The sequence below is a fragment of the Strix aluco genome, chromosome 3 (assembly GCF_031877795.1).
Source record: "Strix aluco isolate bStrAlu1 chromosome 3, bStrAlu1.hap1, whole genome shotgun sequence".
NCBI lineage: Eukaryota > Metazoa > Chordata > Aves > Strigiformes > Strigidae > Strix > Strix aluco.
This window is the reverse complement of record NC_133933.1, coordinates 112,980,288-113,004,525: the sequence shown is the minus strand read 5'-3', so window position 1 is coordinate 113,004,525 and position 24,238 is coordinate 112,980,288. Positions and strand designations below refer to the sequence as shown.

General features: G+C 44.6%; 2 protein-coding genes across 2 annotated transcripts; both read left to right on the top strand.

The window, feature by feature from the left end:
- The first annotated feature begins 930 nt into the window (after positions 1 to 930).
- On the top strand, positions 931 to 9,919 carry RNASEH1 (ribonuclease H1). The gene is made up of 8 exons (XM_074819993.1): positions 931 to 1,095; positions 1,204 to 1,331; positions 1,917 to 2,111; positions 2,690 to 2,789; positions 3,270 to 3,324; positions 4,460 to 4,544; positions 7,195 to 7,319; positions 9,448 to 9,919. Exons 1-8 carry the CDS (start codon positions 986 to 988, stop codon positions 9,532 to 9,534), a joined length of 885 nt encoding a protein of 294 aa, XP_074676094.1. The 5' UTR covers positions 931 to 985; the 3' UTR covers positions 9,535 to 9,919.
- A 2,790-nt stretch (positions 9,920 to 12,709) lies between these two features.
- ADI1 (acireductone dioxygenase 1) lies at positions 12,710 to 19,457 on the top strand. The gene is made up of 4 exons (XM_074819992.1): positions 12,710 to 12,905; positions 13,338 to 13,457; positions 16,090 to 16,269; positions 17,975 to 19,457. Exons 1-4 carry the CDS (start codon positions 12,786 to 12,788, stop codon positions 18,095 to 18,097), a joined length of 543 nt encoding a protein of 180 aa, XP_074676093.1. The 5' UTR covers positions 12,710 to 12,785; the 3' UTR covers positions 18,098 to 19,457.
- Positions 19,458 to 24,238: the final 4,781 nt, after the last annotated feature.

Genomic DNA, 24,238 nt, shown 5'->3' with positions numbered 1-24,238 from the left:
TGTCACAATACATCTGTATCACAGCTACAAGGGAAATCCAGCAGCTGAAAATGCAGCAGCATATATATGTTGGGCTTTTTCTGGAGGCGGTCATACCTGTCTGTGTCCTCATCTTCAGTACTGAATTTGGCACATACCCAGACCTCCCGGCTTTGCTCTCCAAGTACATGACACTCCCGCTGTGAGGATCTGTGACAGCCAGTTGCAGCTGGTGACAGTTTGAACTTTGACCTGCTTGGACAAAGCAGCCTCTCCTTCCTTCAGAGGCCATCATGGTACGGGGCTCAGCTGGAACACGCTTACCAGGAGCCCTTAATTTAAATAGCAGGATGAGAACCAGTTTAATGACCTTCTTCAGCTCTGGACTTTTGGATGTACTAAATATATTGATGCTTGTGCCGTCTTTCAGTAACAATCTTTCCTCTGGTACTCGTCAAGCTGAGGAGGGCAAGTGGGGACTGTGCAGCAGTTTGTTGGGTACGTTCGCTCCCAGGTGGTGAGTCCTTTGTTTTAGTGACTCATTAGGGACCAAGGGACCGCTGCAGATGATCACAGGACCGGGACCGTTATTTGGGCTGGCAGGGGAGGACTGCAGCTGAGGGCACCTGTGGTATTTAATTTGACTTTTAATAGCTGGGGCATTCAGAATGAGGAGTTGGTGTAAACTGCCGTGATCTCATACATCTCGTGCCCCCCCCCAAAACAAAAGCTGATTGAGGTGGCTCTTAAAATACAATTATTAGGCGGGGGAAACAAAAACGAACAAAAAAACCACCTACAAAACCCAAGCCCTGGGCTTTTCCAGTAATTTTGGCCTCTCTCGCGGCTCGTAGGGAAGCTCTCAGCGCGCTTGCGCTGCCGTCACCCCGCTGGCCGCCACGCATGCGCAGAGGAGGGGGCGGCGGCGGCGGCGCTGCGGCGGGGTGTGGGGGCCGGGCTGGGCCGGGCCGCGGGGCGGGGGCGCGGATGGCGGCGGGGCTGCGCCATGTTGCGGTGGCTTGTGGCGGTGCTCAGTCACTCCTGTTTTGTCTCCAGGGGCGACAGCATGTTCTACGCGGTGCGCAAGGGCCGGCGGACGGGCGTCTACCGTACCTGGTAAGGGCCGCGGCCGGGGCAGCGCGGGGAATCGCCGCCGGGCCGGCCCCGTCCCGTCCCGTCCCGTCCCGTCCCGGGACGGCCTCACCGCCGCCGCCTCTGTTGCAGGGCGGAGTGTCAGGAGCAGGTGAACAAGTTCCCCTCCGCCAGCTTCAAGAAGTTCGCCACCGAGAGGGACGCTTGGGCCTTCGTGCGCGCCGGCCTCCCGGGGCAGGAGCAGCTGCTCGAGCCGGCAGGTAGCTCGCCCATCTGCTCGCCTCCCGCCTCGCCCCCGCCCGGGCCGGAGGGGAGGGGAGGGGAGGGGAGGGGAGGGGAGGGGAGGGGAGGGGAGGGCGGCCCGCCGGGGAAGGGGGGTGAGGGAGACCTCGCCGCGCCTAGCTGCTGCGCGGCCTCAGTGTAAACACTGCGGTTTCCGGCTAAACGTGGGAAGCAGCGTCTGTTTATCCTGCGGTGGGCGTCTTGTAACTGGCGGAGCGCCGTGGCGGTAAGTAGGGCGGTGGCCCTGCCCTCCGGACACAGCGATGGATGTGTCTGTGCAAGGAGAGTATTTCTGTAGGTGCTTGGAGAACACTGCTTGTACTGTGTCCGTTTTGAGAGCTGTTTGACACATGGCGTGTCTCCTCCTCTTCAGTTTGGTCTAGGATCAAGAATAACTGCTGTATACTATAGTATTTTTTGCATAGTACCTTGGAGTGGTGATAGCTAACAGACTAGCATTGCTAATAGGTGATAGCAACTGTTGTCTTTAGAAGCAGTCCTTTCAAATAAAATTTGACCTTGTATATAGTTGAACTGGTTGGTTTTTTTTCTTTTTTTTGGAGGGGCACATGGTCCTCTAGCTGTAACACAGGAAAATGGTAGCCAGAGAGAAGAACCAGAGATAAACATCCTGTGTTGCAATACATGCAAAAGACCATATGAACAGTCTGCAAATGAAGAACACATTGCAAAGCGTATAAAACAGGATGAAGTATACTCAATGCCAACAGTCAGCGAAGATAAATTTTCATATATGGGTGAGGTCTTTATTCCTGTAGTTCTTTTCAGTTCTTTGCACTTTTTCATAAGTAACAAGTGTAGTTATTAGAAAGCTTTTAGGGAGGCTTGATGGCAGCATCAGGCCCAGCATAACATTGTTTCTTTAAAATGGAAATGTGAGCCATGGTATGTTTGTTCCTGTTGTCTTTAGTGCAATTTTAATTGGCTTTAACTGGTAGCAACATACAGCTTAATGTTACCGTTACGGGTGTGATTTTATGTGTGTCTGGGCTACAGACAACGTTTAAATATAGAGATGTAGCTGGGAAGTTCTAAAGTTGACTGAAGAAGACAGGAACTATAGTGAGAATATGGAACTTGGGACAGAGGTGCTTCTTGAAGCTGAATAATTTGATACCAGTGAGGGTGTGAAGCTGCAGTGGGACTTCTGGTGTTCTGCATTACTGATTTACATGCCTTCTGTAGTTACCTTTCTGAAGGGCTCTCTGGGGAGGGAGGTTTTGGGGATTAATCTGCTGGCAGACATTTCTTTTTGTGTAGAGTCTATGTCCTTGAAGGAGTCCTTAAACTTCTGCTTTTGGTAATTCTTTTGTAGGTGACTTTGTAGTTGTTTATACAGATGGTTGTTGCTCAGGGAATGGACGTAATAGGGCACGTGCTGGAATAGGTGTCTATTGGGGACCAGGCCACCCTTTGTAAGTAGCTGAATGGATTGTTTGTTTGGGTTTTTTTTGTTTTAATATATTCCTGTTTGTTTTGTGTGTGATTTACAATACCAGCCTCCTTTTGAATACGAAACCCTGCTGTTGAGACTCTTAATGACAGTGCTATGAGACTAGTGAGTTACTGAAAAGATAAATAGGCTTCTCTGGGAGGCAATAATGTGGGGAACATCAACTGGAAATACTATTGTCAGGGACTGAAGCTATAATTCAAGTGATGCAGAAAGTTTTTGAAATAGGTGTAGGTGTTCACAGAAGACAACAAATGTGATTGCATATTGGTGGCAGGTCCAAATATGCAGGTTGCACTATGCAGTTGGAAGTTTGAGCTAGATCTATTCATTCTCCTTTACAAAAAGTAGCACGCTCATATTTATTTTTCTAATGTGTAGTCATTATACACCATTTTGAATATTTGGGGTAGCTAATCTACTATTCATTCCCTGGACACAGAAATACCAGTGAAAGACTTCCTGGACGGCAGACCAATCAAAGAGCAGAAATACATGTAAGTAGTAAATGTCCTAAAATGCTTCTGCACGTTAGACTGCAGAAGCATCTTCGTGACTATTTCAACTCTGGCCTTCAGAAACCACTTATGTATCTGTGAGGGAAGCACACAAAATACCAGGAGTTATGACTTGAAACAAATCGTTCTCTTCCAAGTTTTACTGATCTTTATTGGTTTTGAACAAGGTAATTCACCTTGAGGATTCCCAAATATCATCAGGCCAAGCACAGAGATTTAAAACAGCCTTGCATTAGGAAAGGCTGATTCTCAAATCTGTATAGTATGCTTTGCATTTTTAATGTGTATATCTCAGAGCTTGGGGTGAGGGCTGCTGAGTACTGGTTAGAAGGAGAATCAGCTTCTTACTGTGATAGAATCGGAGTATCATATTCCTTAGGTAAATATAACAATCAATTCTAGGCTCTCAGGAGTAACTTCTGTTACTTCTGAAGTAAACTTCTGTTGGCAACAGCAGATTTAATCTTCCCTTCTCACCTCATCTTAGTTCTGGTACTGCTGCTGCCCTGCACTGTGTGTTTGGAGATGAAATGAAATGGGTAACTGATCTGCTTAAAAACTACAGGAAGCTCATTTTAGTGAAGGACAAGCAGAGACAATGGTGGTGTGCCAGGGATCAGACTTGTCACTAAAGAACTTTCCAGTTCTATATCCAGACCCAGCCACTTCACCTCTTACTATATTTTGTAGCACCAAAAAACCGCTACAAAAAAAAAAAGTCCCTTTTCGGTGTTCCAGATTGTTGGAACTGGTATGACTCCTTCCTCCTCAAAGTTATGGAGAAAATGCCTAAAACTTGGTGTGCAGTTGATAGATAATTTTTGATAGAAAATTGGGCAGGGTGTTATTCCTTCAGTAGAGTTGAACAGCAGAATGTTTTTGGGTTTTTTTTGCTAGTGAAACTTCAGTGGCTCCCTGTTTGCCTTTATTAAGTGGTTATCTGTATGCATAATTTTGGGAACCTCTGCTCTAAAGCGTGTTGATACTCACTGATGGAGAGATTGTAGTAATATTCTTTGTAGTTCTGTGTTAGCATCAGGTACTTTGCTGGTATTTTAATTCCATGCATTCAAAATCCTGTTCTGAACTGTGATTCTACTGAAATGTTCTTAAGGCAGCCTGCAAAGCAATAGAGCAAGCAAAGAGTCAAAACATCAAGAAACTAATTATCTACACTGATAGCAAGTTCACTATTAATGGTAAGTTAATGATTTTATTTTTCCTGAATCTTAAAGACATAATGTGTGCTGTTTTATCACATAAGGCTCACAGAACATACTGAGTCCTGGGGAGAGGCATAAAAGGAAGAGAATGCATAACATTTCAATACTTATGGCTGCTTGTGGAAAATCTTCAGAATATTATAGGGATCACCTGATAACTGCATAAAATACAAATAGAGACAAAGTGCCTGTTACAGTAAAGGCTGTTAAGTAACTACAGGATTTTTGTCTTAAGGCATTCAGTATGACACAAAGTCTAGAAAAAATAATCTTGTTCATGTATACTCTGTTAAGGATGTACTCAGGAAAGTACTCAAATTTGGTGTAGTAATTCTGTAGGTTTTTTGTTTTGTTTTGCTTGGATTGGAGAGGCTGTCTTAATACACACATGTGAAGTACATTCAAGTTCTGGCTTTTTACATGTAGACTTCACTTCCAAGCTTTCAGGATCCACTAGAAGACTAGCCAGAGATGGTGTGTCCTCAGAGTATATATTTAAAGTTTCACCTTCATCCAGAGACTTGGAGAACTTAATTTTATTCCCTATAAATACCATATAAAGCAGCCAGTAAGACTTAATTTCTGAATAAAACTTCTTCCTTTTTCCTTGGGATCTTCAAATTTTACTCCCATGATAATTCAGAACTCCATAAGCATTTTTTCCTTGTATTTCACATTTTCACAAAGGGAGTACATGTGTTTGCTGTTTCCAGATCACTTTGGCATTGGTTTTGAGGTTTTTGGGTTTTTTGGAAATAATACCAAACAAAAACTTCCTGCAACTTTTGACTGACAATTAAATGTTGCGCTTTCACGCTCTGGGTTTTTTTTGGGGGGGAGGCAAGAGGGGAATGTGAGTATCTTGTTCTTAACATAACTTCCTATACTTGAGCACAACACTGAAAGTAATTATCTGTTTCATTGCTTGTTATTAGTAAAGCAAATAAATGGTTTGTATGTTAAAAATCTCTATATCTTTACCTCCAAATAAGTCATTCTGCTTTCCAGAAGCCACCTCTGATTTCTGGAAGTGGAGGAGTACGAAAGAAGAGCATGAGTTTCTTTTTTGGGTGGCTCATCTTTAGAAGTACAGCAAAACTTACCTTGAAAAACTCTGATGTTGCCTTGAGTAGCAATACCCTAGAAAGGACAGAAAGCTACTGAGTAGGAACAAGTGACTGCTAGTCAAGGAAGAAGTTGCTGGAGCTGTCACTCACTGCTTGTTTCAAATCCTGTTTGCTTGCATGTGCATGAAAGAGGTTCTGTCCAGAAGTGAAAAGTGCCAAGAAGTTGTACTCTGTTCTGCTGATTTTAGCTCATGAGTTGAGGAAGGGAGAGTAAATGTTGAGAAACAACTTAAAGGGATTTTTCCATTGCTTCTCCCTAGGGATCATCATGTAAATCTCTCATTGAGTAGCTTATTCTCCCCAAAAGATAATAGGTATAGCGGAATGTGTGTGGCAGGTTTTGGGAGGTTTTTTGTTTTGGTTTGGTTTTGGGTTTTTTTTTTTTTTTTTTTACTCTGCTAGAAGCATTCTGAAAAAAAAGAAGAGTAAAAGGAAGAGTGTTCTTCAGGACTGGGTGTTGCATGCTGATCAACAGAGTCCAAGTGCATAATTTGTTGCAAGAAGCAAGTTTTTCGAAGCATAAAGGAGCAAAGAAACATCTTTGCAATTCTTTGCTTTGTGGGAGAAAAGTCTATACCATCTTACCTGTGAAACTGGTGTTACGAAGGAGGAAAAGTTGCTGTGTTGGGTAGAATTCCTGTTAAACTTAGGTGTGAGACATACGAGGGAGAAAAAGAAGAATCTTTAGGTACAATGTCTTGGTCTCTTTATTTTTGCTTGCAGTTTGTTCTTGCATTTTGGATCCCTGAGGTTCAGGTTCCACTCTTGTTTAATCAAAGTTATTTTGTAACTGTGTCTAGGAAGGAGAGATACTGGAGAAGGAGGCTTGCAGTTCAGTACAAATGGATGTGGTTTGGTTTGGTTTTTTAGGAGGTTTTGTGTGCCAAATTGGTGATTCTCTTACTTGGTTCAGGTTTGTTGTGAAAGGATGCTTTACATTGTCGAGACCAGCAAAGTTATAAAAAAGAATAGATCTTTATTTAAGTAGTAATATAGTACATTTTCTGGCCAGCAAGGGATGGCCAGAACGTTAAGTCTTGCTCTGTAGAAATCAGCTTACGTGGTCCTTCTCTGAAAGATTCTGTTTAGTGTGCAGAAGCCATAAGACAGGTGGCCATCTGTTTTTCCTCTATGCATGTGTGTCTTCTTCGTTTCTCAAAACAAGCCATAGGTTTGTTCTAGTACTGTACCATCAGGCAAATCCTTAGCTTCAGTTTATTGAAGTTCATGTCGTAATTTTGTGTGTAATGCATATAGAAGACTGTAGTCTTTAAATTAAGTATCTGTTTGGGAAAGCATGGTCGGGTAATTCAAGTGATAATGGAAAAATATAATCCTGAAAGACAGTAGTAGGAAACCAAATAAGTATATATTCTGTCTCCAGTGTCTTTTGCCTGAGACTTGGTACAGAGTTAGTGTCTTGTTAAAAGGCTGTTTGCTCCATCTTATCCTTGCTGTCTTCTTTAATAGCATTTTTGTGTAATGCTCCCTTTGCATAGGTATTACGAGCTGGGTTGACAACTGGAAAACAAATGGCTGGAGGACAAGTTCAGGAGGAAGTGTAATAAATAAAGAAGATTTTGAAAGACTTGATAATCTATCAAAAGACATAGAAATTCAGTGGGTAAGTACCTCATTTCTTATTCTTAATGACATCTTAAGCATGCTTATTGTAAAAACTTACAAGTATGACCATAATAAAGACTTTTATAGAGTGTAATATTGTACACACATAAGTAAAACCATAAATACGGAGAAGCTGCTTGTTTTATTTAAAGCAAATAAGCAACTAACCTAGGCTCTTGGAACCGGTATTTCATTTATTAAAATGTGTGTTTATATTTGTTTTCTGTCTCTTGTTACTACCTAGAAAATGCCTGCAATAATTATTGTTACTTTGTTAGTAGATGAAATTTCTGTTCCCGGAAATGTAATCTTAAGACATAACTGTGTCTTTCTGAGTCATAGCTGAATTCCTAGATTTGCTTTTCAGAACTCTTAAGATGCTGGTTTGTTGGTGTAACTCAATCACATGAGTGTCTTTAAACTGGGAAAACTAAGAGAATGTAACCCCAAATAAACTAACTCTAGCTTTCTATACCTTAACTGCATTTTTCTCCAAGAAAACTGGGCACAGAAAGGTCTTTAAAATACCCATTTTTAAGTTTTAAATAGTTTCACTCTCCAGTAAAGATGTAAACCAAATTCTATACAGGTATTCTGGGTAAGATTTATTTTTCTGTAACCTCTAACATCAGTGCTAAACACTGTAGGGGATATCTTCCCTCCCCTCCTTCTAAATTTTTCTCTAATTGTGGTATAAGACTATGGATTCTAGAAATAAATCCCTGTACCATTGACTTTGTGGCTGCTAAAGGCATATTTATTGGGCTTCTGTCTTTATTCTGTAGAAAACAGGATGACGTAGATTTTTAATGTGCACTTTTTCTATGGGAAATCTATTGCAGATATTCTTCCATTCATCATGTTCTGTGTGCCAGAGCTGGCGACTCCAATTCAGTCTGTCCAGAATTTATATAACAACTGCTATTGTCTATTGAGGAGAAGAAAGTGTAAAAAACTTAAAAGTTCAGCTGTCCTTAGAGTATTTTACATAATAAAAAAAAATACTTCATGCCTATTTCTTGCACCTGAATCTCTTAAACTTGGGCAGACTTTTATTTCAAGAGGACCAGTGCATACATACACTTTATTACACTACTCTGCCTGTTCCAGTGTGGGGTCCTCCCTGGGCTGCAGGTGGAGATCTGCTCCACCGTTAACCTCCGTGGGTGCAGGGCACAGCTGCCTCACCATGGGCTGCACCACGGGCTGCAGGGGAATCTCTGCTCCAGTGCCTGGAGTGCCTCCTCCTCCTCCTTCACTGACCTTCTCTCACATCTTCTAACTCCTCTCTCCCAGCTGCTGTGCAGTATTTTTACCCTTTCTTAAATACGTTATCACAGAGGAGGCACCAGCTTTGCTGATGGGCTCAGCTGTGTCCTGCAGTGGGTCCATTTTGGAGCCAGCTAGAACTGGCTCTGTCCAGTGCAGGGGCAGCCCCTGGTGTGTTCTCACAGAGGCCACCCCTGCAGCCCCCAGCTGGTACCATGTAAACTTAATACCATCTCGCACACACTTCATGCTTGTCCCCTCTCAGATGTTGTCAAATAGCAAGCTTGACTTTATTCTTCCTCCCCCCCCACTCCTCCACCCTTACTTCTGACAAGGATGGGTTTGGGGTTGAAAGAGTTTTCAGTTCCTAATTGAAGGATGGACAGTTATGATATCTGAAAATTGAGAGACTCTTTTCATACCCTGTTCGTATATCCTAAGTGTGTACTGTAATCACCAAGGCTAGTTAGTGTTACAGGCTATGTTAGTGGCATAGGAGGTCTCTGGCTTTCTGGGAACAGGTTAACTTTGTTTAAGCACTGAATGCAGATAGGTTTTTCTCTCTTCTCTGCAAGTGGGAATTTTGAGTTGGAGCTGTTGTCTGCATTTCTTAAAGGCCTTGTCCAGTCCACTACTTCCCATAAAGATGATTTTCACAATTTGGCAAGCTTGTCCTAGAGGAAGGGGAACTATGAACATTCCTGGGAAAAACACATAAAAATTAAATGTGAGGAGAGGGCCTCTAAAGAGGTGCTACTGTATTATGAATGAAAGGGTGTTGTGTGATCAAATTTCATGTATGTACTTTTTTCTTGATTACTTGCATATCTAATGCTCCTATCCTTTTGTCCTGACAGATGCATATTCCTGGTCATGCTGGCTTCCAAGGAAATGAAGAAGCTGATAGACTAGCAAGAGAAGGAGCTAGCAAACAGAAGTCCTGACGTACTGGCACTAGAGACTGTTTCAGTGGGAGGAAAAGGGCAAACATCACAGTAACAACTAGAACTGCTGTAATTGTTTCGGAGTTGAACTCTGAACTATACTTCTTTTGGGCCTGAGTGTTAAACATATACCAACTTCTGAGGATAAAGAACCCACATTTTCTTCTATAGTGTTTGTTTTAAAATCCTCAGTATTTAGTTGAAGATGCAGAGCGTTTGCTTTTTCTCCGTCTTAATGAAGGGCCATGGTCAGTGTTTTTAGCTATCTTGTAGACTTCTGAATTCACCGCAAAGACAGACTTCTGAAGAAGTAATATTAAATCTTTATTCTAAGTGTTCTGTATTTTCCTCTTTGTCAAATAAATCAATTTTTTGTACAGAGGTATATATTAACAGCCCAAAATAGTTGGGGACAGGGGGACTTTGGGGTTGGTTGAATTGGTAAGAGGTCAGTGACCTAACATGGAGATGTCCATTAATGTGCTTTGGCATTCTGGTAATAGCAATAACTGCTCTACCGATGGGCTTGTGACACTCACCTGTGCCTCACAGCATCATCAGTTACAGCATCTGTAGGTGTCTTTATAATGTTACTTGCTTTGCAAGGTAGCATGAACAAACTAAACAGGTCACAAGAGAACTTCATAGAATCATTGGTTGGAAAAGACCCTTGGGATCATCGAGTCCAACCATCAGCCCTACTCTACAAAGTTCTCCCCTACACCATATTCCCCAACATCACAGCCAAATGACCCTTAAACACATCCAGGGATGGTGACTCCACCCCCTCCCTGGGCAGCCTATTCCACTGTCTGACCACTCTTTCTGTGAAAATTTCTTTCCTAATGTCCAGTCTAAACCTCCCCTGTTGCAGTTTAAAGCCATTCCCCCTTGTTCTGTCACTAATCACCTGTGAGAAGAGACCAGCACCAATCTCTCCACAATGTCCTTTCAGGTAGTTGTAGAGAGTGATGAGGTCTCCCCTCAGCCTTCTCTTCCTCAAACTAAACTGTCCCAGCTCCTTCAATTGCTCCTCATAGGATCTGTTCTCCAGACCCTTCACCAGCTTCGTTGCCCTCCTCTGCACTTGCTCCTTGAACAATTAATTTTTACTGTTCTCCTCTCTCTAGCTGCTTAATGTCTAAGCTCTTGGTTTCTGGCTGCCTGTTAAGTTTTTTTATGCACGCTGGTTCTCATTAACATTGTTAGTTCCTCTTCTGTGTTGTCCCAAAGGTAGTAACTGGCCAACTGGCCATTTTATCTGAAATGGAACTAGAAGATGATCAGTTTCTCCAGATCTTCCAGATGTCAAGTGTTTTATTTAATTTTTTTTTCAGTCAATGATGAGATTAATTTAATGGCTAATGTGTACTTGAATTAGAGTGTAATTACCAGTAATCAACATAGTTTTATTTTCTACACATGTATATGGGAAGAGCAAACAGGTTTGATGTTACATTTGTCAACTTCTTTGCAAGGTGCCTTCATATCATTGAATAGTAGGGCTTAAACTAGCAGTCACTGAAATTTTTGTTGTATTTCTTAATTGCTGTACAGAATGGTAGAGCTGCTAAAGCTTGATTTCTTAATAGTTTGCATGCATTGTAATTTCTTCACTGAGGCAAAGTATGAGCTGTTACGTATTTAGAGTCATGCAAATTGTGATAAAATGAGGGAACTGGCTAGCTAGTAGCTAATAGATGAATTGAGGTTATTTGTTTTCTCTCATTCAAAACTGCACAGTAAAGCTCATCTAGGGGTAAGGTACTGCACTGATTATTCCCCTCTGCTCCTTTTGTATATATGCACACAATTATCCATCTCTTTATTTATGTTAGAAGTTTGGCTTGAAGGAAAACACCCCACCATCCCTCTTCAGATCTGTAGTTGAGGCAGAACAGTGTGACAAACAACGTACTGCAGAGGTAGCGTCTAATAATCTGGCTATTGTACATCTCCAGGTAAACGTGTAGATCATATTTACCGTATGTATTGAAATCTGTATTTTTTGAAGCAGCAGCTTTAGAGAAAAAGTGTAGCTAGTGGTAAGTCATAAACATCAGTGTAATACTGAATGCAAGCAACTTTACTACCTGAATCTAATAAGTCAATTATAATAGGAAATCTTAGTAGGAAAGTGTTTTATGTTCATTTGATACCAGTGTTTATCATTCTGACTCTGGAAATTCATGACAAAAGCAAGCTGAGAGAAAAGTTACAAGATTAAGGCTGATTAAAGGATGGAAAGCAAATAATACTTAATAGGGGCTCGCGGACCCACAGAGGATGTCGGCTGTTTGAGTCATTCTCTTCAGGCAACTGAAACTTTAGGGGGGTATTGGCATGTAGCAGCCATGAGATTCAGGGGTTAAGCATTGACCTTCTTGCCTGCATTTGTATGTGCTTCTAAAAATGTGGCCAATACCAGCGTTAGACCACCTTACTTGTGATGTTATGGGACTTACATTCTATCCAGAATCAATAATATGATCAAATACCATACATTATACATCAAATACCATACCTTAAAGGGATTTGGTAACAACTACTTCTCAGATTCTTAGAAATGTTAAGATGTTTCGGTAAGTATAACACATTTTAGGAATAAAAACGTTTAAAGGAGGGATTGTTTGTTTTTCGGTAGCTTTTCTGTCCTTACATTACATTTAGTTGGCTGTTGGTTTATTTACCGTATAGAATCAGAACCGTACAGAATCACAGAGCCATGGGGGCTGGAGGGAGCCGTTGGTGTGCATCTTGTCCACCCCAGCTCAACCCCGAGCAGGTCGCTCAGGCTGGGAGCAGCTCCAGGGATGGAGACAATGCAAGCTTTCTGGACAGCATGTCTTACCACTTCCTTTCCTTTTTTTTTCCTGATTTATTTTTTATTTCTCCATATTGTGGGGTTACAATGCAGGTCTTTGAGGCTGAGACTCACCGGTGAATGAGCGTTACTGCCCGGGCGCACCCTCTGTAAACACTGGCGATTGGGCGTGTTACCCCGGAGGGTTCGTGCGGGCGGGGGGCCCCGGCCCCGCCGTTGCAGGGGCACCTCTCCGCCGGTGCCCTGCAGCCTGACGCCGTACACTGACGTGCAGGCGCTGCCTGCTCAGCAGAGTTTGTTGCAAACCGTGCCCCTTTAAGGCTCTCCCCATGGGCCGCTCCCGGTCCCTGCCCCGGCCCTTCCAGCCCCGCCGGGGTGGGCGCTCCCGCCCAGCGCGGCCCGGCCCAGCGCAGCGCCCGGCGGCGGGATGGTGGAGGCCTGGTACATGGACGAGTCCCCGGAGGACCAGCGGGCGCCGCACCGCCTGCGGCCCAACCACGCCGTCAGCCTGGAGCAGCTGCGCCGCCTCGGCGTCGCCTACCGCAAAGTAGGGGCGTGTGCGGGGCCAGGCGCCGCGGCGGGCCCCGCCGCTCGGCAGGGCCTGGGGGCGGCGGCACCGCGGGCCTGCGCCGGCCCCGCCGGGCCGGGGAGAGCGCTGAGGGCGGCGGGCGGACCCGGGGCGGTGCGAGGCCGCGGAGCGGGGGAGCCGGTGCCGGCCATGTCCGTGCCTGCTCGCGCTGCCGAGCCCGAGGGAAGGGGAGGCAGCAGGAGGGGCCTAGGCCGTGTTCGTGGCGGGGGTAGCGGGTGCAGGTAGATCCTCGGGGGCTGTCACACCTCGTGTGCCTGTGGCAGCCAACTTGGCTGCCCCCGGAGCGACCGGCCCCGCCAGTGGCGCTCCTCGGGCTTTTGCACCTCAGTGCCTGAACGGCGTCTTCAGCAGTCGTGTTCGAATGCTTTTTTCCCCCCGCCTGTGTTTTAGTTGGATGCTGATAACTATGAGACTGATCCACATCTGAAAGAGATTCGGAGAGCGGAAAATTATTCTTGGATGGATATAATAACCATACATAAAGACAAGCTTCCAAATTATGAGGAAAAGGTATGCAAGTTTTTGCTTTCAAAGGGGCTTTGCGCCCTGAAACCTACCGCTGCAGCCAGCTTCTTAACACCTGCGCACCCTGGGCAGGGACAGAGATGAGAATTCCAGGTGTAAAATACATCCTGTACTGAAGTCCTTTACACTCAAAAAGCAGTTTTGCTATTATTTTGGAAAGAGAAGAGGCCTTTTGCTTCTGTGGATTGCCTTCGAAGTTTTTAAGGGTAGTTGCCATCACTGTGTCATTTCAAAACTAATATTCCTACCAGCAGAGCCCTGCCAATGCTGACCTGCTCTCAGAGACCCTCCCTGGAATGAAGGCTGGTGATTGCCAGGTGGGCACAGGCTTTGGAGGCTGAAACATCCTAATGGCTGCTTGCAAAATACAACTTTTCAAAGTGAATGTTAACCTCATGGAATCGGAGGGATACATTCCCCATACAAGATTTTTTTACCTTGGGAAGTTGGTACCTTGACTGTTTCATAACAGCTGAAGGCAAATGGTACCAGGCTTTCAGATGAGCCTCCTAGAAGGAGCTTTCTCCTCCCAGTCTCCAGGTGCTAGTGTGCTGCTCTGATCTGAGGACAGCAACCCAGTGGCACTTCCGTATTTTCATTAAATTTCCATATACCAGTTGTGGTGGGTTGACCCTGACAGGCCACCAGGTGCCCACCAGAGCTGTTCTATCCCCTCCTCAGTTGGACAGTGAAGAGAAAATAGAATGAAAGGCTCATGGGTTGAGATAAGGACAGGGAGATCACTCAGCAATTATTGTTACAAGCAAAACAGACTCAACTTGCGGAAATTAATTTAACTTATTGCTAATCAAATCAGAGTAGGATAATGAGAATATAAAAACCAAATCTTAAAACACCTTCCCCCGACCCCTCCCTTCTTCCCAGGCTCAACTTTAGTCCTGATTTTCTGTACCTCCTCCCCCCCGAGCAGTGCAAGGGGATGGGGAATGGGAATTGTGATAAGTTCATCACATGTTTCTGCTGCTCCTTCCTCCTCAGGGGGAGGACTCCTCCCACAGGACACAGCCCTCCATGGGCTTCTCCAATGTGAGTCCTTCCCGCAGGCTGCAGTTCTTCACAAACTGCTCCAGTGTGGGTCCCCCACAAGTCACAAGTCCTGCCAGCAAACCTGCTCCAGCCTGGGCTCCTCCACAGGGCCACAGGTCCTGCCAGGAGCCTGCTCCAGTGTGGGCTTGCCATGGGGTCACAGACTCCTTTGGGCATCCACCTGCTCTGGTGTGGGGTCTTCCACGGGCTGCAGGTGAGGATCTGCTCCACTGTTAACCTCCATGGGTGCAGGGCACAGTCTGCCTCACCACGGGCTGCACCATGGGATGCACCACGGGCTGCAGAGGAATCTCTGCTCCAGTGCCTGCAGCACCTCCTCCCCCTTCTTCTGCACTGACCTTAGTGTCTGCAGGGCTCTTGCACATATTCCCACTTTACTCTCTGGCTCCAGTTGCGCAGGTTTTTTTTTTGCCCTTCTTAAATATGTTGTCCCAGAGGCACTACCACCGTCGCTGATGGGCTCGGCCTTGGCCAGCGGCAGGTCTGTCTTGGCACCGGCTGGCATTGGCTCTGTCGGACATGGGGGAAGCTTCTAGCAGCTTCTCACAGAAGCCACCCCCGTAGCCCCTCTGCTACCAAAACCTTGCCACGCCAACTCAATACACCAGTTTGTTTTAAGCCCATTGTGTTATACTGGTTTTAAATTGATGAGGTGAATTAGGTAGTAACTCAGGTTGCTTGAGTGGTCTCTACCTGACACAAAGATGGGCTGGTATTGACAGGGCATGTGGACTTCTGCTCATCTTGCCATGCTGGATCAGCACTGGCTCAGGGACACCTGCACTACTGTGGCTAAACAGCATCCAGACCTGAGCAGGTGATGTTACATGGCATTGCACTGCTCTCTGTGCACTAACCCACCCAGGTCTCTGTTAATTGAACCTTTAAAGCATGTTTTCTTCTGTGCTGTGAAATGTACAAAGAATTCACCATTCTGGAAAAAATGAGAATGTTGCTGCTGCTGCCCAGGAGGAGAGAGCCTGGAGCTGGGGCTCACTGTGCAGGGGCAGGTGTGACATGCTGTTTACATCAGTTTGCTGTAGGTAGGCCATGTTTGGCAATAACTGCGTTTTCACATACAGTTGTAGTAGCCTGTGGGGCTAAGTCAGCCCTACACCAATGTAAAAGAGGGGGCATAATCTGTAGCTCTGTTTTATTTTTACATGTCAGGGAAAAAAAATGCACAAAATGATCAAACTGAACAACTGTGAGGACTAAATCATGCGGTGGGAAGTTTTACCCACCTCTCTCTCAAATGGGTGTAAGCATTACTGTTATTCAGAGTCTGGTTATGTGCAGCTATAGCTGCTGTTTATTGTCAGAGGAATTCCCGTCTTCCAAAGGAAGTGCAGCAGGCTGCTTGGAAGTGACCCGAGGGAGGGTCTGGCTGGTTGGACTGGCCATTTTAACCGTGTTGGTCTCATCTGTTAGTTAAATCACTGGGCAGTTACCCTTTGAAAGCCTTTGTCTGCTTTGCCACATGTTTCTGCCAGATTTCTTTGCAGTTTTTCTGTGTTCACTAGTTTTAAGAGATACTTGCTATTCCTAGATAAAAACATTTTATGAAGAACATTTACACCTAGACGATGAAATTCGCTACATCTTAGATGGATCTGGCTATTTTGACGTTCGAGACAAGGATGACAAATGGATCCGGATTTCCATGGAAAAAGGAGACATGATAACCCTCCCTGCTGGCATCTATCACCGATTTACACTGGATGAGAACGTATGTTGTTATAGATTACTGTAAATTTTGATGACAAGTCCATGTGAGTACAGATCACGTTAGTAACTACATGCCCTGAGACTTGCAGTTCATTAGCAAAACATATTAAATATGAAGCAGGAATATGAAAAATACTAAATAATTCACAGTATCTGAACCTTTCATCTCCAGGTCACAAATCCAGCTTCCTCTTGTCAGCTGTAACTGCAAGTCATTGCCACGTGATAGCCGTAGCATATCTTAGGAGACAGCAGCGTGAGAGCCAAGCCCTGCGGCTGTCCCTCCCACAATGGCCCCTGCTGTCGGTTGAGGTGGAAATGGTGTAGATGGATCCTTCTGTTGCCTTGTTGTGTATCTTCGTGGGGATACACAGAGCGTATCTGTGTCCACTGTGGGATTTTTCAGGAATGCTAAATTCACCTTCAAGGAATGAAGGATTTTAAGGGTCCATAGCCACTACTTGCAGCTAGCGTGTGCTAGACTGGATGCTGGCTTCACAGGAGGTGACCTGCTTTCAGAGGCTGTTTTTGGCACATGTAGTCCTGATCTGTGTGTCTGTCCTTGTGGGGTTTTATAAATATGCTTTTAACCTCAGCATTACCCCTGGAAAATGGGGAAATGTGTGCTGTCTCCTGTGTGGCAGAATCCCATCTCTGGCATAGTCTTGAGAACGGTGTCATTTTGAATCAGCTGTCCAGATAGCAGTTACCATATATGTAAAAAAGGGAGGTGCTGCTTTGGTGAAAATCCTGACTTCACGACTGCATTTTAAGATTCACAGTGAATCAGCTACAATTGCTAGTTTAAGGCTTTTTCTTTACATAGACAAAATGTCAGGGGTTATGGGTTGAATCCACAAGAAGTCTTAAAGGTTTGTCCACTTCAGGAACTTTAGTCCAGAAATGCCATCGCTGAAGTAAATTCCTAAGGTGCTTCTAGACCCTTGCATTTTGCAGCTGAATTCTTTATATACCTAACTTTATTCTTGGCATTGTTAAGCATCTGGGTGCAAGATAAGCCCTTAGCAGTGTTTACAAAATGGGTAGAGTCTAAATCTATAGCGTAATGGACAGAAGAGAGGAGAGTTCCCCATAACTCAGTGGTGGGAGCACTTCTGCAGGATGTAAAACCCCATTTTCTGCTGCCACAGCTGTACCTTGCACCTGGCATACTTTTTCTTAGATGGTGGCAGAGGGTGTTACTTTTCCTGGGTGAATCTGGAGACTTCCCTTCCCCTAGCATTATTTTTTGGCTAGTTTATGCACTCCCCGTTCAGCTTTTATGGCTCTCACTTTGAAGCTTCTGGTATTCCTCAAAAGCATTGTGTAGCCATCTTGGGTATTCTGATTGCTGCTGTTTAACTAAGCAAGCAGGATTTAGATGCTGCATTGCTCAGTGTTGTGGATCCAGTGGAAAAGATTTGCATAAGACAGGATTTTTTTGGTTTCTTTGAAACAGGGAGAAATACTGTCTCTGCCTGAGCTGGAGGCACTGGCTGTGACACAGTATATCACTGCATAGGTGCAAAATCTCCCACTGCAGGAGCTGTGAGCAGGAATACCAGCACAGTGCTATAATTTTCTGGAACACTTGAAGTTTTCAGTCCATCTTGAAATGGTTTCAAAAATTTCTGCAGAGGTGCAAATGAAACATTAACTTCAGAAAGGAGCTCTTAAATTACTTGTCACTTCTTGTTCTTTGACAGAATTACGTGAAGGCAATGAGGCTATTTGTTGGAGAACCTGTCTGGACAGCATACAACAGGCCGGCTGATGATTTTCCTGCTCGGAAACAGTATATGAAGTTTTTGGCTGAAGAAGCACAGTAATGGTGTCAGAGACCTGACAGCTGGAACAGCCTGAAGCCCTGTCAGAATAAATGTGACTGGTGGCTTTTCACTGATTCAACTTCTTCCATTTACAGATACAATTGTAATCATAGAATCATAGAAAAATTTAGGTTGCAAGGTCATTTGGAGGTCATCTAGTCCAACACCCTGCAAAGTACCAGGCCAACTTTAAAGCTAGACCAAGTTGCTCAAGGCCTTGAGGTCTGGAAACCTCTGGTGGTGGTGGTTCCACAGCCTGTCTGAGCGCCTGTTCCAGCACTTATCTGCTCTCATGGGCAAGCATTTGTTCTTCACGGCCAACTTGCTGGCTGCAGCTTGCAATTGTTGTCTCTTGCCCTTTCATTGAATGCCTGAGAAGAGTCTGGCTTTGTCTCCTTCGCAGTCCCTTCTCTAGTGGGAAACTGCAGTTATGTCTCCTCTCAGCTTTCTCTTCCTCAGGCTGGACAAACCAGTGTCCTTAGCTGGGCTCTCTTCTGTTAAGGAAGATGTTCAACACACTTTGCCATAGTTTTGACTACTGAGGAATGTCATTTGTAACCACCTGACAGTTAAACTTGAACCACTGACTGTTTTGAGCCCAGTGGTCCAGAAGTTTTTCACCCACCTTGTAGTTCATATCCTCAGTCCAGCTGCAAGGCTACTGTGGGACACGCTGTCGAAAGCCTTGCTGGGGTCAAGGTGAATCACATCTGCTGTGTCCCCTCCTCCACAGAGCCAGCCATCGCCTCTTGGATGGCAGGCAGGATGGGCAGGCAGACTGCACCCTTGGGAAATTGGTGTTGACTGGTTGCTCCCCATCACCTGGTATTTCATGTGCCTGGAACAGCTTCCGTGATGGCTTATTCTGTAATTTTCCTGGAGACTGAAGTGAGGCTGATTAGCCTGTTGTTCCCCAGATCTTCTTTCTTGCCTTTTTGAAGATGGCAGCATCATTTACCTTTTTCTGGTCAAAAAGGTTTTCCTGATCTTTGTGACCTTTCAAAGATGCCAGCAGCCTTGCAGTGACATTAGCTAGTTGCATTTACAGTTGCTCAGGAATCCATTTTCTAACCTTTTTTCCTTGATATTTCTGGCAGATAGAATTGGGAGAGGTGGGCTACATTAATATTCATTCTGCTCTGAATCCATGCTAATGAACTATGTAGGATTCTGTTTTTAATTAAAGAAAATAAACCCTGCTTCATTCTTGTCTAAAAATGTTCATAAGATAAATTTGCATAATCGGCATTTTAGTATGCGGCTTCCCAAGTTCTGCTCTGGTACATAAAGCTGGGGTTTTCTCTCAGTAAAATGTAGCAATTTGCTCTTGTGAGTTATTAATAAAATTACTTTGACTTGAGTGTTTTAGGTTGTTTTTTTTCTTGTGCTGACATTAAGGACACATTGAACAACAGTGTTACTGTAATTGTTAATCAGCTTTTATTTCTTGTGCTGCTACTGATGCTTTCTGTAACACAGGACAAATCATTAACTGTGTGCCTCAGTTTCCTTAGCTGTGAGATGGGGAAGAGTAGGTTTAGACATGCTGGTCCAGTTTTCAGTAAATGCCTTGTGGTTATGCAGGACATGTAGCTCCTCAGCAATGGGCACTGAAGCATTTTTGGTATGAATTTGCTCTTTACAATGAAGAATTACGTCAGCTGGGCAGATGTACTGCTTGCTCCAACTCTCAATGGATGATGAGAGCCCGATGTGCTGGCTGCAGCCTGTGTGCCGATTTCAGCCAGATATGATACAAGCTCCTACCTTGCAGGTTTCAAAAAAACCGTGGCTCTAGAAAGAAGTTGGAATTTGGGCTTACATGAATTTTCCTAATGTAGCAGACTGTAGATAATTGAACTTTCCCATTGTTCTTCCCTATGGGTGTGCACACAGCCCTGCTTCAGCAGACAAGGTTTTCCTCACTTTGTAGCAGCATTACTTTGAACCTTTTCTAGGTGCTTTATTTCTTTAAGTGTTTCTGAAAACGAAATTGCAGTTTTGAAGTGAAGTTGTATTAGCTTTTATCTTAACAGTTGGAAAGGTTGAATAAAAAGGGCATGCGTTTCCTGCCTTAGAGTCTTGTGTTGCAAGCTAGATGAGATGCATGGGCACAGCTGACCCTTCATTCTGCCAGTGGGGGCTCAATTTGCAGGAGGGGGTGCAGGCACAACTCGCGCTTGCAAAATGCAAGCCCACCCCGGTGCTCTGTTCAGCCTGTGCTGGCTTTTGTGCGTTGGTTCATAAGCCTGGCTGAAAAATGTGTGTTGTAGCAAGTACGAAGTTTAACTGTAGTCAGACACACATCGAGTAGGCTTGCAGGGACTCTGTACTGTGTGTCACGTGCCTCATCAGTTCAGGGATTTGTGTGCCACTTGCCTGGAAGGAGCACTTGAGTGTCCTCTTGTACAGCACACCGGGGCATCCTGGTCCCAGAATAAACTTTGGGGATTTTTCAAGGTACGGCTACAGGAATAAATGACAGTTACTGCCGGTGGCAAGTTTTATTCCTTTGACTTACATGCCACAGAAAATTGTGTTTCCGAATGTAAAGTAAAATGACTGCTTTCTCCCCGTGCTGGCATCAGTCCCTGGTATCCAATCTAATTCATCCGCCTCCTGCTTTTGTTTTCTAACAGAAGTCAGCATTACACTGTTCATTTCTCCTCTGGGCCTTTCAGTTTTGATCTCTCTCTCTGCAAAAGGAGGTGTGGAGTCAGCAGCGTGGGCTCTCAGGAACCCCCATTTACAGCACAGCCATCCCATAACAGACTGGGGAAGCGACTGGGAAGAGAGAGCAGGTAATGCACTCTCCTTGGGAGAGATTAATGGTTTGGAGGCAGTGATGAGGGATGGACAGTACAGCGGTAGCCCGCAGCAATTTCTTTCAAGAGCTTGCTGATGTAGGATGTGACCTGAGAAGCAGGACTGAACCACCTTGTTTTGTTGCTTCTCTGGAGGAATATATACACCTGGTACAGCTCCCATCTCCTGGCTGTCAAGAATAACACATGATCACCCCGCTGAAGATCGTTCATCATTTTCATAGCACAATGCATTCTGCGGCTGAGAGGTGGTGGGGGCTGTGGGGGTCTTACTGTCAACACTTTTGAGTCCATGCCCTTTAGTGCTATAGGTGTCTTTGAAAGGGTGAAAGCTTTGCTCTCTGAAAATGTTTTTTGTCAGCCAGGAAAAAAGCAATTTGGGGCTGGTATAAAGACTCCACACCTGTGAAGAGATTACATGGGAGATTACACTGGGAGGAAACAGCTGGGCAGAAAAATGTTAATATTAATAGAAAACGCTCCAGAGAGTGGAGAGGAGGGAGGAAGAACATACCGTTCCTTCAGATGAAAAACGCAGTTTATTTTCATGGCAATTTTTTGTGTTTGTTTTTTTTTTCTTTTTTTTTTTCCACATACCACATATGCAGAAGTGCAAAGTGAAATCGATTTTTGGTCCAAAAATATGCGTCTGTTTTACTGCAGTTAGTGGAAAATCTCAGTGCATTGATGTAGTATGAAAATTTATGTAAGTGGTTCCAGCAACATCACGTTGGCAGCATTAACTTAGGCAAGGGGAATATTTCAACTCCTCCAGAATTAGAGTTTTTAAAAAAAAAGGTGGGAGAAATGGTACTGAATTGAGGGGTTTTGAGATAGCTTTTTTGGTACCTATGTATTATTTTCCACTTGAATCTAAACTTCTCCAGAGTGGCATATGCCTCAGTTTCTCATGACCAGTTTAAGAGAGCAGTGGTCTTGTTTTCTGCAAATGGACTCAGAGCAAACTGTTGATGGTGAGTGGGCTTTTTAATAAATAAGGTGGGCAACCATATGGCTGCAAAATCTGTGATGCTGCCCTCCCTTGTTATGTCTCCTGAGGCAAGTGTCTTTGGCCGGGTATCTTAATGCAAAGATGTTTCACAGCCATTTAGTAGTTAACTAGTGACATTCACGCCAGGCACTTTGGGGTGCCTACAAATGGGTGAAGGGAAATGCTGATGGCGAGGGGTCTCTGGCCCTGGGCTGCCGAGAGCAGGGGCTGCGCTGCTTCCCGCCAGCTGCAGGAGCCGGCAGCTGCCTGGCCTGGTTGCTGAGCTTGACAAGTATAAAATCTTTGTGCATTCAGAGCATCAGATCCTAGTGGGAGAAGAGGCACTTTCCTGCCTGGTTTCTGACTCCAGGATTTAGCTTGAACTAGGAATTTAGGAGAAGGGATGCCTTCCTGACAAAGGCAATCATTTAATATCAGCTGGCAGACGCCAATGCACATAAAGACTGAGGTGGCAGCTGAGCACTGCTTTGAAGAATATCCCCAGTGGCCAAATAATGGATTTAGATATTTGGCGAGGCAGAGGCTGTGGACCTGTGCTATGCTCAAAAATTACACCATCCGTTTGGGAGTCTTCCCTGTGAAAATGATAGAAATTCTCAGATTCCTTCTCCTCTCCCCAAAATAGGGTCACTGCCAGTTGTCTTCTATTATTTCCTGAAGCCAGATAAACATATCAACTCACTAGGGGATGAATTAGTGTTACAATTTAAATATTCCTGACTCAAAGATCCAGATTTGATCTGATTTGATGCACTCATTGTGATTTTACAGCTTGATTCCCAAAACATTTTGTGTTTGCAAAAAGGTACCCTGCTATACCTGCAATTTGAAAAACCTATTTTTTATGCGACTGAGTCACTAGCTCTCATTTTTTATTAACTGTATAAATACCCAGATAAGACAAAGAAGCAAAATTTCGAAAACCAAAATGCTTGAGGAAAGATTCAGCAGGTAAAGGGCTGTGGATCTCTTTCAATGATGGCTTCCCCCACTGCAGTTCTCTCTGGGATACCTGCGCCAATTTTGAAAAGTGCCCCTCCATTTGATTGCCTTCTATGCTGCTTCTCAGGATACCGATTAATACTGTTGGGCCTGTCAGTGAGCCTTGTCAGCTGTAGAAAATTGGGCTGTGTATGCTCCCTGCCTCTGTGGTGCTCCAGGATTGCCTTTGGTCGCAGACGCAGCCCCGAGGAGCCAAGCCGAGCTCTGGGCTCCGGTTTCCCCTGTGATCACAGGCATTTGAACCTGGAGAATTTGATTTGGGTCTACCCTCAGCATTATTTTTTTTTTTCCAAATGATTCAGGCAACTTAAGCTGACCTGCTGTTGGTGTTGGTGGGAAAAAGGGAAACTCTTCTTGGTGATGCTGTAGCAAGGAGACACAAAGGGGTGCCCACAGGCTGCTACTGCAGCCCCAGGGTGGGCTCAGGCTCAGTCCTGCTGCCTGTCACTGAAATGTGTGCCAGCATCTGAAGTACTTGCTCACATCTTGCGCTGCAAATAGTGGATTTTTTTTTTTAATAAACAGCTCTAGTAATTCTATTCTGCAGTCTTTTCCTTCAGTATTTTCAGTTTACCACTGACAGTTTTGACAATTTTTCAAAGCCCGAGAGGAACCTTCTCCTTCCTTCCCTGCCTCAACCGAGTAACATCCTATTTTTTCCCTCTTTGTGGGCAAATTACAAGCCATTGTTGCTGGCTTTCAGATGGATTCATTTTAATGACTTACACATAATAAACATCTGCAAATGACTGCCCAAAGCTAGGACTGGATCAGGTGTTAATCCAGAACAGCTTGGGTAAGGCAGCACTTGGGTCCTTCTCCCCACCCGCACCTTTGTTTCTCCCTGACACCAGGATTGTGACCATCTCACACACTCCCTGAAGGTGAGAATCTCTAAATTTGTAATTCCCAAACTGACTAGGGGAACAAAGCAGGAAAGCACCTTTCCACTATTGTTGCGTCAGACTTAGTGCTGGAGCTTGTTTGCATTCAGTGCGACTGACCTGCTGTTCAAATGCTAAAAACTCGGTGCAGGTTCCCACAATGTAAAGCACCTCACTGGTAAAATACGTTTTTTCCCTGAGGTTTTAAGTGGGTAGAAAGCACAGCGGAAGGGGTGTATAGCATCTTCCTTTGAGCTTGTATTATAGCTATGAGCTGATGGATGAAATCCACCTTGTTCCAGTATCTTTAGTTTCCCTGGCCATGGCTCAGGACAACAGCAATCTCAGTTGCTACCTCAGCAACCTCAGAGAGGTTGACTCTGGCTGCTGTGGTTCTACCTATTTGGAATAAATTTGT

Excerpts from the sequence above, each read along its gene's own strand:
- RNASEH1 (XM_074819993.1), top strand. The coding sequence starts at position 986 with ATGTTGCGGTGGCTTGTGGCGGTGCTCAGTCACTCCTGTTTTGTCTCC. Across the intron at positions 2,790-3,269 it reads TGGGGACCAGGCCACCCTTT|AAATACCAGTGAAAGACTTC; the intron begins GTAAGTAGCTGA and ends CCCTGGACACAG. Across the intron at positions 7,320-9,447 it reads AAGACATAGAAATTCAGTGG|ATGCATATTCCTGGTCATGC; the intron begins GTAAGTACCTCA and ends TTGTCCTGACAG.
- ADI1 (XM_074819992.1), top strand. The coding sequence starts at position 12,786 with ATGGTGGAGGCCTGGTACATGGACGAGTCCCCGGAGGACCAGCGGGCG. Across the intron at positions 12,906-13,337 it reads TCGGCGTCGCCTACCGCAAA|TTGGATGCTGATAACTATGA; the intron begins GTAGGGGCGTGT and ends CCTGTGTTTTAG. Across the intron at positions 16,270-17,974 it reads GATTTACACTGGATGAGAAC|AATTACGTGAAGGCAATGAG; the intron begins GTATGTTGTTAT and ends GTTCTTTGACAG.